The following is an 11,429-nucleotide window of genomic DNA, read 5'->3' as shown; positions in this document are numbered from 1 at the left end:
TCCTTGATAAGAGCACAGATGCCAAACCATATATTAAAGTAACAGATCAATAATTCAGATTTGAGGGATGAGGGGTTAACTCTGTTTTGCAAGAAATTATCAAAGTGAGAAATAGACAGAGGTCCGTTTACTTTCTCTTCGTTTGACATTGCGCACATCTTCATCTTCATCTTCGTTATGCATGGAGTGACTTTATTTAATAACAAACGGTAGCATTTCTGCGTGTTTTAGCTGTAAAGCAAAAAACATGAAATTATCTACAGTGACTAGAATTCTGCAAAGGACAAATCTGAAATTTTTTTAAGAAAAAATAATTTTTGGTGGGTAATTACAATATGAGTTTTCATAAAACATGATAGAAGTAATCGAAATTTCAAAATCAAATATTTAATAGCCTTTGCTTTCATGCATTATTGGATGCAGTGCAATACAATAATCAGCAAAAATCACCTCATCAGAATTTTAAAAATGCAAATCAACATCAGTACAGTGCTGTGATCCACACCTGATTAAACCCTCAGAAATGTGTTCTTTGTAAATTCTGTAATATAGACTTCATTTTCCAGTGATTGCCCAAAGAAAAATACAATTGATTAGATGTGACATTTCCAGGGACGAGCATCTTTGCCAAAGATTACTCCTCCCGTGATTAGTCCCACCGGAGTGTTTGTGGCCTGCAGCAGAAGCACCTCAGAAACATCGCCCACTAAGGAACAGAGCTCAAGAAAGATCTGTATTATAGCAGAACAGTTCCCTTGATGGCAAGAAACAGTCACAGCCTCTGGCTTATTATAGTCCATTACTTGAGGTAGCTCAGGTGTACTCCATTTGAAACAAAACATTCACATTGTTCAAATCAAGCTGACTACGAGCTGCTGCAAACATTCCCGAAGCCCAGAACAAAACCTGATATTCATCAAAAAAAACTGCAGAAGAAAAATCAAAAATCTTCTTGTAGGACCCAAAGACGGAGAACCTAAGCTTGTGGCTTATGAATGTTTTTATTCCATCAGTCCACCTTTGATAAAATTCATTTTCCAAGTTATCATCCTTCTTTTTTGAAATTAGCTTAAAGATGAGCTAAATGTCAGAAATGGGCTTTTAAAAGCTCCCAGAAATGACCAAATTCCCACTGACATTACTTACAATAATCTTGAACAGAATATGACCTTTTCCATTTTAATTTGGCAATCACTGCCCTTTTTATCCTTCTGTGAAAGGGTGGTGCTTTTAGAATGACTCTCTTAAGTGAGTTACATGTTCCTAGGGGGAGTCACGTTTCCCAGAGGAGAGTCCGCACAGACACAATAACATGATAACAGATAAGGAGAAGCCCTGACGGTGTTTATGACATGTTTTTACTGTCTCTGGAGCTACTTTATCTCTACTTGTAAGATGAATCTCAGCAGATCAGAAGCAGGGATTCTAATTAACAGACAGGCTGTGGCTTCACTAATTTAAAAGAAATTGAAACACTTTAATTGCATGGCTTCAGTGGTATCAGCTGCTGTTTTCTACGACTGGTCAGAAGTAGCTCAATAATCCTTCTCGCTCCTCTCCCATCAGACTGCTGATTCTTGTGGTAGCACAAACATGGACACAAATGATTCATCACTCAGCTCAACATCCATCCTGACCCAGCTGCCTCTCAATACCACAGCATTCATAAACAGCACGGCAACATCCTTCAGTGCTGTTGATGGGTGCGAAAACCTGATAGAGGCCATTCTCTTTGACCTGGCCATGCAGTGCATCAATGTAATTGTGGGTATCCCGGCCAACTTACTCGTCATTGCTATTCTCATCCACAATCGCAAAGAGCCCTCCACTTCAGACATATTCTTGGGCTGCTTGGCCTTCATGGATGCCTACTTTGGTGCAATGACGACTGTGAGCTTTCTTAATGTCTACCTCTGGCAGCTCAAAGAGGTGTGGTCAGCCATTAAGTTCTCCTTTGGCGTGAAAGACACCAGCGGTCCGTTGTTCCTCTCCTGCATCTGCTTGGATCGCTTTGTAGCTGTACTCTTTCCAATCGCTTTTGGGCAACTTAAACACTTCAAGTACAGGTTAGGCCTCTCAGTGCTGGTGCTCTGCCTCACCTTTGCCTACTCAGCAGCCAAGATGGTGGGAGGACTCCCCAACTTTGAAAAGTTGTTCACCGGTGAGGTACTGGCAACATTTACTTGGATGGTGGTGTGTAACGCAAGCATCCTGTGGGCACTGAAGAAGTCCACCGGTGCAGGGAAAGATGCAATGCACCCCATGAAAAAGAAGGCCTTCAAGATGGTGCTCTCTATCCTGTGTATCATCGTGTTCAACTACCTGCCACTTGTTGCTCTGTTTCCATTTGAGGACTACTACTCACCTGATGTGTTTCGCTGCTACGTGCAGCCCGCGGGTTTTGCCTTTCTGAACATCAGCAGCACAATCCAGCCCCTTGTCTACTTGTCTCGTCTAGAGAAGGTGCCTTTCCTCTCTGACGCCTGCATTAAAAAGATTACTTCCTGTTTCAACGCAGAGAAGAACCAGAATCCACAGGAGCAAAACCCACCTGCTTAGATTCACAAAATATAAAAATATAACACACATATTAAAATTTATGAAAAATAATTGTCTGCAACTGTGAGAGTCAAATCCTGAGTGTAAAGTCCTGCTTTGTTTGTTTGTTTTTTCACAGTTTACGTTTTACTTGAATGCATTTTTTTCATAATCAGTGAAAGAAATCTGTATCGAAGATTGAATCAATAATTAATCAACAACTAGTAGACAATGTTAAAATTATAAGCATTTTAATTTCATGTTTTCATAATGTGATGAATTTCTACGAGGAACATGTGAACTATTTGATTGTGTTTTGGCGCCACCGTGAGGACAAAATACATCAATAAACTTTATCCTTCCAGTGAATGTGTGGACCAGTGACTGTGGTGAGGTTGTGAGGACATTTAGGCTCAGAATCCCAATCAGCATCATACTGATAGCAAAAGGAGCATCTATCTGTTTCATGTGTGATGTCTTTCTCAAGGTGCATGGTGCAGGACGGGGTGTATACATTCCCCACATACCTCTCCAACATAATAATGAATGAATAAGTCAAACAGTGAGTTTTTAACAAGGGTTAGTGTTTGCCACACACCAAAAACTCAGCTGCACCACTACAGGGAAAAAACACTACATATGATTTTATTAAATGTAGTTAAATGTGTTTTATACAGATCTATATTTGCTTTCCTACTGAGTGAACATTCATGCCATGCTCAAATGTATAAAGCAGACATGGCATACAAACCAATTGAAAAAGCCATCTTAACAACTAAATCTGTCTTCCAACACCTCTATAACCTATAATTAAGACCTGCTATATCATCCTCTTTAAATCCCAACATAAAGCGTGATTGTAAAGTTTACAGTTCATCATTTTAAAAGGGTTTTTATAACAAGGAGCTAATGGGGTCTCTGGAAAGTTATTATTCCACACTACTTACCCCTGTAAAGTTATTAGTTACTCTCATACTTGTGGTTTTGAACTAAATCAATTAACCAAAATATATTATGTTTGTACATTAGATAAAGATAGGGTAGAAATTTCCATCTTTGTCCTAAGCTAACCAGCTTCTAGCTTTTGTTGCACATACAGTCAATGAACATTTTGTTAGGTACACCTGTTCAGCTGCTTGCTAAAGTAAATATATAATCAGCCAATCAAATGGCAGCAGTTCAATACATTTGGGTAGGTAGGCATGGTTGAGACATCCTACTGAAGTTCAACTTGAGCATCAGAATTAGAAAGGATTTAAGTGACTTTGAACGTGGGATTGCTGTTGGTGCCAGATGGGATATTGTGAGTATTTTAGAAACTGCTGATCTAATGGGAATTTTCCACACAACCATCTCTGGAGTTTAAAGAGAATGGTCCAAAAGAAAAGGGATTATATTGCATCAGTAAGCCTTTCCTCTCAGTTCAAAGCAGCAACTCAAAGAATCACACATTAGATGGGCTACAGCAGCAGAAGACTGCATTAGGTCCTGTCAGCTAAAAACAGGAAACTGAGGCTAAAGTTCATACAGGCTGAACAAAACTGGACAATAGAAAATTGGAAAAATGATCCCTGGTCTGATGAGTTTTGACTTTTAATGCAACATCCACATGGTTGGATCTGAATTTAATATAAGATGAAAGCATGGGTCCATCCTGCATTGTCTCAACGGTTCAGTGGGGAATATTCTTGGCACACTTTATACTGTTAAAATGCCACAGCCCACTTGAGTATTGTTGCTGACCATGTCCATCCCTTTATGGTAAATGGACTGGTTCTCATATAATGCACTTCTACTCTACTGGAGCGCTCAAAGGGCTTTATGACCAAAGTGTACCCATCTGCTGATGGCCAATTCCAACAGGATATTACAGCATATTACAAAGTTCAAATACTCTTAAATTGGGTTTTATGACAGTGAGGTCACTGTATTCAGATTAGCTCCACAGTCACCAGATCTCAATCCAACAGAGCACCTTTTGGATGAGGTTGGAACAGGAGATTTGAATCACAGATGACAAACCTGCAACAACTGTGACACTATTGTGTCACCATAGACCAAAATCTCTGAGAAATATTTCCAGCACTTTGTCGAATCTGTGTCACAAAGAATTAGGGCAGTTCTGAAGTCCAAAGGAGGTCCGACATTGTACTAGCAAGGTGTACCTGATATAGTGTCCAGTGAGTATACATCAAGCCTGAAGAAGGAGCAATATTCCCATTACAGTAAAATGACTGCTTCAGTGGTAACATTACAGCAGGTCACTCCTCCCCACTTTGATAGTTTGACATTCATTTCATCCCGGGATTACATTTTCTCGCTTGATAAAGAATAAATGAGTCGTCCACTTATTGCCGCAACATTGTGACAAGTACCCTCTCTGGCAGTATTCGCAATGGATGACTGCTCTGTGTATAAAAATATGGAAATAAAGGTTCAGTGAAGGAGTGTGTAAATGCATATAAGAGTGTGTTGTCAGTGGCGTCAAAAAATGACACCGTTCCCTTGTTGTAATCGAGCTGAACTTTGACCTGCTTAGGTGTTCTAGAAACTGTCAGCAGGCTGGGTGGGGAGGTCATTGCTCTCAGGTCTCCATCCCGGAAACATAAAGTCCAGAAGCCATTCTTGGGCCGGGCAGAGATCTCTGTGTTTCTCGGTACAGACATGGAGGCAACACCCAGGAGCCAGTCATGATTACTTCCTGTTTCCACAACCCAGTGGTGACTTCCTGAGCCTAGTGCGGTCATGCCTACCACTTCAGCGCTCATATGGAAGCGCTCTGGGTTGTCAGGACATACACTGGGCTGCTTTGAGTAGTGCAGGGAAGTGAGATCGTCAGACAGGATGAGGCAAGGGTGTGCTGTGTTTGGATCTAAGGTTATGGGAGCTAAAAGACAGGAAATGTGCCAAAAACAATGATCTATTAATATTTTGTTGTGCAATTCTTAGGTAAAAGCGAATAATAATATTTAGGTATACTTACTATAATCAACATGGTCCAGGATTTTTTCCCAGACTCTGTACTTGAGGTTGTAGAGGTGTTTAGTCACATCAATCAGCAGCCCAGACATGTTCTCTGAACCAAGCACTATGCTTTTACATCTGTGATAACAACAAATGTCTTACACTGAGGATATGTGACACTGAAATTATTCTTCATCTCAGTAAACATGAAACAATAACTTGGGGGTAAAATGCAACTGACATATATCAAATCAAAGGTTTATTTATTCAAGTATTAATGATTAAGATAAATGTGCTTAGCAAAAACTGAATGTATACCAATCAAGTCTGAACAGATCCCATTAAACTTAACATTTTACACTCTACTCATGTAAAAAAAAAGAAAAAGAAAAAAATGACACAGACCATTAATAGGTAATTACATATTTTGCACACATTTTTGTTTGCCTTTTAATAAACCTACCGGTCTTGTGTGTCTTTAAAATTCTGGGGGAGAGAAAAAAAAACATGTTAAGGCAGAGGCTTTTTGCAAACAATAAGGAGATAAGCTTCAAATTGGACAACACAAACCTTCAACAAAACCATATCGTCTTCTTTCAGCTGTTCCTGTATGATGGCGATGGTCTCCGTAAGACACGTCACCTCAGCTGAAAGCTCTTTCATTTTCTCCTTCATCCCTGCTATCTTTTCTTCTTCCTCTTTTTTCACAGCAGCTAATCTAGCCGACTCTTCGTGGTAGAGGACTTGATGCAGCTGCTCAAAATGGTTCTTGATCATTTTCTGTGTCTCCAGCGCCTGACTCTGTGGGGGGGGATTATCACAAGCTCTTTTATTAGGTCGGGCATATTTTCCTGACAAATATGAAACATCTGTCAGCTCATCACAGGTTACCTTGATGCACATTAGTGTGTTATTGGACGGCATGTTAATTCTTTTGAGGTTGTCCAGCTTTTCTTGCAGGCTCTTGAGGGATAAAGCAAGTTCGTCCTGGAAGTAAAGCAGGCCTCAGTCAACAGACACCAAATTTAATGTGTAAAGTACTTTAGGTACTGCAGATCTGAGTTAATCCCTGAAAGGGTGCATTACATTCAGGCCTGACTTGTGGAGCAGCATTCTACCATAAGGTGTTACCTTAAAAGCAAACTGCAGAATTTGTTAAGATAACCAATAGCTATGTTTGTCTCCCTCACCTTGCAGTCCAGCAGTGCCTCATCTATAGGCGAGCAGTCGTGGGTCTTGTGCAGTTTGGACGACTGACACACCACGCAGATGGGCTGTTTGTCATTGAGGCAGAAGAGTTTCAGCTTCTCTCCATGAAGATTGCAGTTCACCTTGTCTTCCCCTTCCACTGAGCTCAGCCTCCTGACCTGAAGAACAGCCTCGCAAACATTTTTTAGCGCCAAGTTGCATGGAGGGTTGCACTTTGAAGCTTTTTTCCTACAAACTGGACACTCTCGTATCCCTGTGTCCCAGCAATGTTTTAGACAGCCCCTGCAAAAGCTGTGACTGCATGACAACAGAACAGGGTCTGTGAAAATGTCACAGCACACTGGGCACGTAAGATCCTCCTCTGGGAGTGACATGGCCAAGAGCTCGTCACGTATATAGAATAAATCCACAACTCCAACCAACAAGTCCTCGAGTTTAAGTCCTTAATGACTCCACGGTAAACAGCAACAACATAGTAGCATTATCACACCTAATTAAACTTGTCCCCAGAAAGCCTTAAAGCGTATGGACAGCTTAACTATTGTTCTTGACATGAAGTTCCAAATGCTGTTTTTCCTGTGCATGTCTACTGTGGGAGTAACATGAATCATGCAGCAGCTGAAAAAAAAGAAAGAGCCTGCATGCAGCATAGCTGGAAAGCAGGAAATAAAGCCCCATTGGCTAGTTGTTGAAGAATGGTGGAGGGTAGCTGGTAACTCAGAGCAGGTCTGGAATGTAATCATTCAGGATGTGACTGTTTTAGCGTTGACAGCCCATCCCACCAGCAAACCTTTGTTTTTACCTGGCCTTAATCTGCATACTTAAAAACTCACCATTCAATTACAGACTGGGAAGTTTAAAAAAAAATCAAACTGTAAAAAAAGGGGAAAAAACAACATCCAAACTCATACATCGGTGAACTGAGTGGCTCCTCATTCCCCATGTTTCCATTCATAGTAAGGCTTAGCTCTTGTAGCTGTTGAGTTTCGACACAAACAAGCTAAACCTGCCGTCAGCAACGACAGCAGGCCACATTTTAAGACTTGTGAAAATTAACGTGCTGGGTACAAAATGATAAAAGAGACACCTTTTACGATCTTCAAAAAGAAAAAAGAAAAAGGTGCGCAGCTCAAGATGGGCAGAATATAAAATAGGTGGCAGCCAAAAATAGATTAAATGCAGACAGCATTTCATCTGAAATCGTACTTTTAGTACGGTTTAAGTCTGAGGAGAAGGCAGCAATTATTCTGTAAGAAGCTTTAGATGTATCCAATGTATAACAAAATGAAAGGATCTTTATATATAAACAGGTAGCCATGATATCCTGTGCAAAATGTAACTGCAACTTTAAAAAACTGGCTTTCTTTTTTTCAATAATGCCTGCACTGTGTTGGTGCATTTTCATAAGGCCACAGGCTTACATATTTACTAATATTAAAACGTCAGACATGTAAGGCCTCAGACTGACGTGAATGTTTCTGCTTTTCCTCTTTACTTCTTGTGTGCAAACCATGAATTGTGTTCCAGAAACATATTCAGCCACACGAGATGAAGATAAAAATAAGCACGGCAAAAGCCATCCTGGGTCAGACAGAAATGGGTCAAGCACTGATATTATGGAGGGAATCATGATGTGGCTTTTTTTTACCTTTTTTTTTGGGGAAGGGGGGGGGGATAACATCAAGTTAATGCGTTCAAAAGTACCAAATAGTCTCTACATATCACTTTAAGGCAGCTGGATGACTGGTGTTGTTTCATGTGAATATTTTTTTTTTGGGGTGTGGGGTCACTGAGTCCGTGAGAATAACGAGACGACCTATTGACACCTGATGCAGCTTCCTCGCATCCTATCCGCCATTTCCACCGCTTTTGGTTCCTCCCTCTCTCCTCCAGTCTTTGGTTGCCATGGCGATGACGTCAAGTTGCACCACCGTTTCAGCCCAGTAGACGGTCTTAGAGGCGGTGCAACAAAATCCCGGACGATCGACTGCAGGAGCCATCATCCTGTGAATCTCCTCTGCTCAGATTCCCGTCTCCTACTCGACCGTCCTCTTACCCACCTGTCCAAAATGCGCGAAATTGTGCACTTGCAGGCCGGCCAGTGCGGAAACCAGATTGGAGCCAAGGTATTTCTTTCTGATTTCTTTTGCTCTATTTCGGTTTTTTTCAATCCGGTGAGCCGTGTGCCGGCTGTCATGCAGGCACTCAGAGGAGCTCCCCTAATCCATCTTCCAGAAATTCTCTAGAACAAACTCTGTGCGGCGTATTTTCTTCTTAAAGCTCATTACATTCCAGAGAGAGGGAGAATCAATCCACAGACGATTTGCTCATTGGCATTCCGTGCAGGGTTTCACACCGAGGACAAGACTGATTCATGCACTGGTATATGCAGGAGAAATTAAGAAATTAAGATTTATGCGACTTTATGCTTTAATAATTCCATGCATAACTCGCATTTAATATCGCCACATTTTTGTCGAATTTCCCATGCGAGTATATCAGCGATTGACTGGAATAGTAATGAAACCTTATTGTAGATGTAGGAGCAGCCGCCCCTCCCCCTCCATATTTATGACCTATTTTTGCCTGATTCTTTTCCAGCCACTTGCTTCTGAAAAAAAATGTCTAAATTTAAACTGAATCAAACTGCAGTATTATCATTTTAACACTGGCATGGATTATATCTTTAGTATAATTAATCTTGTTGGCTATATGGCACCAAAGACGTTTTTACTTTTCAGATTATTGCCATCTGCCAGATCAGACTAATAGACTGCTCTTTTGACTCTACATGCACCAGAAATACACACTAAGCTTTCTAGAAATGTAATTAAAAGTATATCAGCAAATACGTAACTGGAATGAACTTGCATCCCACCTTCCTCTCCTACCACGCTTGTTTTGTTTCAGTTCTGGGAGGTGATTAGCGATGAGCACGGCATTGATCCCACCGGTACCTACCATGGAGACAGCGACCTGCAGCTAGACAGGATCAGCGTCTACTACAATGAGGCCACAGGTTGGTTGCAGATTCACCTCTGCTGCCGTACAGACTGATTCGCATACATATCTCTGTTTTACATCACATCCAGCGTGCCTCTTAAAATTACAAGGAATTATATTGTTCATTCACTTTTGACTGGTTTAGGTGGAAAATACGTTCCACGAGCCATCCTGGTGGATCTGGAGCCTGGAACGATGGATTCGGTGAGGTCTGGTCCCTTTGGACAGATCTTCAGACCAGACAACTTTGTCTTTGGTAAGCTGGGTGAATTTTGTTAATCGAGCATACTATGCTATGTCTTTCCTGTGCATCTTACATTATAAATTGGAATATTTTTGACTACAGGCCAGAGTGGAGCTGGAAATAACTGGGCCAAGGGCCACTACACTGAGGGAGCAGAGCTGGTGGACTCTGTTCTGGATGTAGTGAGGAAAGAGGCTGAGAGCTGCGATTGCCTCCAGGGCTTCCAGCTCACTCACTCTCTGGGCGGAGGCACTGGCTCCGGCATGGGCACCCTGCTGATTAGCAAGATTCGCGAGGAGTACCCCGATCGCATCATGAACACCTTTAGCGTGGTGCCTTCCCCCAAAGTGTCTGACACCGTGGTGGAGCCTTACAACGCCACCCTCTCTGTCCACCAGCTGGTAGAGAACACAGATGAAACCTACTGTATTGACAATGAAGCCCTCTATGACATCTGCTTCCGCACGCTCAAACTCACCACTCCAACCTACGGAGATCTCAACCATTTGGTGTCCGCCACCATGAGCGGGGTGACCACCTGTCTGCGTTTCCCTGGCCAGCTCAACGCCGATCTCCGCAAACTAGCCGTCAACATGGTGCCCTTCCCCCGTCTGCACTTCTTCATGCCAGGGTTCGCCCCGCTCACCAGCAGGGGCAGCCAGCAGTATCGCTCACTGTCTGTGCCTGAGCTCACTCAGCAGATGTTCGATGCCAAGAACATGATGGCTGCCTGCGACCCACGCCACGGCCGCTACCTGACCGTGGCCGCAGTCTTTAGAGGTCGCATGTCCATGAAGGAGGTGGATGAGCAGATGCTGAATGTGCAGAACAAGAACAGCAGCTACTTTGTCGAATGGATCCCGAACAATGTGAAGACCGCCGTCTGTGACATCCCACCCCGTGGCCTCAAAATGGCCGCCACTTTCATTGGCAACAGCACCGCCATCCAGGAGCTGTTCAAGCGCATCTCCGAGCAGTTCACCGCCATGTTCCGTCGTAAGGCCTTCCTCCACTGGTACACGGGCGAAGGTATGGATGAGATGGAGTTCACCGAAGCCGAGAGCAACATGAACGACTTGGTGTCCGAGTATCAGCAGTACCAGGATGCCACCGCTGAGGAAGGAGAGTTCGAGGAAGAGGGAGAGGAGGAAGTTGCATAAAACCTCTGCGCAACTGGCTCCCTGAGCTCCTTTCACCTCGCCCATTACCCCCCCTTTTCACTCGCCCCCCCATCATGAATTGAATGGTTCGCCACACTTGAACAGATCACTGTTGCTCTAGTGTTAGACATTGGTGTTAACTGGTGCTAGTGAAGTTTTTGGTTCAAATGTTTTTGTATGTCGTGAATGCACTGAACTACTGACATCCTCACATCTGTCCTGTCATTGCCTTGCCGAAGTCAAAAGCAAGTGATTTTAACTGTGAAGCCTTGAAACTGGCGAAAGAATAAAATCTAATTTAAATGCCAAAT

General features: G+C 42.5%; 3 protein-coding genes across 3 annotated transcripts; 2 read left to right on the top strand and 1 right to left on the bottom strand.

The window, feature by feature from the left end:
• The first annotated feature begins 377 nt into the window (after positions 1-377).
• Positions 378-2,729, top strand: LOC113020007 (G-protein coupled receptor 183-like). Its single transcript, XM_026163680.1, has one exon. The coding sequence runs from the start codon at positions 1,594-1,596 to the stop codon at positions 2,557-2,559; it is 966 nt and encodes a 321-aa protein (XP_026019465.1). The 5' UTR covers positions 378-1,593; the 3' UTR covers positions 2,560-2,729.
• Positions 2,730-4,115: 1,386 nt separating this feature from the next.
• On the bottom strand, positions 4,116-7,295 carry LOC113020619 (zinc-binding protein A33). The gene is made up of 6 exons (XM_026164728.1): positions 6,693-7,295; positions 6,394-6,489; positions 6,073-6,303; positions 5,966-5,988; positions 5,522-5,640; positions 4,116-5,425 (listed from the first exon to the last, which is right to left on the bottom strand). Exons 1-6 carry the CDS (start codon positions 7,083-7,085, stop codon positions 4,887-4,889), a joined length of 1,401 nt encoding a protein of 466 aa, XP_026020513.1. The 5' UTR covers positions 7,086-7,295; the 3' UTR covers positions 4,116-4,886.
• Positions 7,296-8,648: 1,353 nt separating this feature from the next.
• Positions 8,649-11,428, top strand: tubb4bl (tubulin, beta 4B class IVb-like). Its single transcript, XM_026164727.1, has 4 exons — positions 8,649-8,837; positions 9,622-9,730; positions 9,860-9,970; positions 10,061-11,428. Exons 1-4 carry the CDS (start codon positions 8,781-8,783, stop codon positions 11,116-11,118), a joined length of 1,335 nt encoding a protein of 444 aa, XP_026020512.1. The 5' UTR covers positions 8,649-8,780; the 3' UTR covers positions 11,119-11,428.
• Position 11,429: the final 1 nt, after the last annotated feature.

The sequence above is a fragment of the Astatotilapia calliptera genome, chromosome 4, assembly GCF_900246225.1.
Source record: "Astatotilapia calliptera chromosome 4, fAstCal1.2, whole genome shotgun sequence".
Taxonomy (NCBI): domain Eukaryota; kingdom Metazoa; phylum Chordata; class Actinopteri; order Cichliformes; family Cichlidae; genus Astatotilapia; species Astatotilapia calliptera.
Note: the sequence above shows the minus strand (reverse complement) of the source record. Positions and strands in the feature narration are given on the sequence as shown.

Coding starts and splice junctions, on each gene's coding strand:
- LOC113020007 (XM_026163680.1), top strand. CDS start 1,594: ATGGACACAAATGATTCATCACTCAGCTCAACATCCATCCTGACCCAG.
- LOC113020619 (XM_026164728.1), bottom strand. CDS start 7,085: ATGTCACTCCCAGAGGAGGATCTTACGTGCCCAGTGTGCTGTGACATT. Junction 5,989..6,072: donor ACGATATGGTTTTGTTGAAG/GTTTGTGTTGTC, acceptor TCTCTCCCCCAG/AATTTTAAAGACACACAAGA. Junction 5,426..5,521: donor CCTGGACCATGTTGATTATA/GTAAGTATACCT, acceptor CCTGTCTTTTAG/CTCCCATAACCTTAGATCCA.
- tubb4bl (XM_026164727.1), top strand. CDS start 8,781: ATGCGCGAAATTGTGCACTTGCAGGCCGGCCAGTGCGGAAACCAGATT. Junction 8,838..9,621: donor GAAACCAGATTGGAGCCAAG/GTATTTCTTTCT, acceptor GTTTTGTTTCAG/TTCTGGGAGGTGATTAGCGA. Junction 9,731..9,859: donor CTACTACAATGAGGCCACAG/GTTGGTTGCAGA, acceptor TGACTGGTTTAG/GTGGAAAATACGTTCCACGA.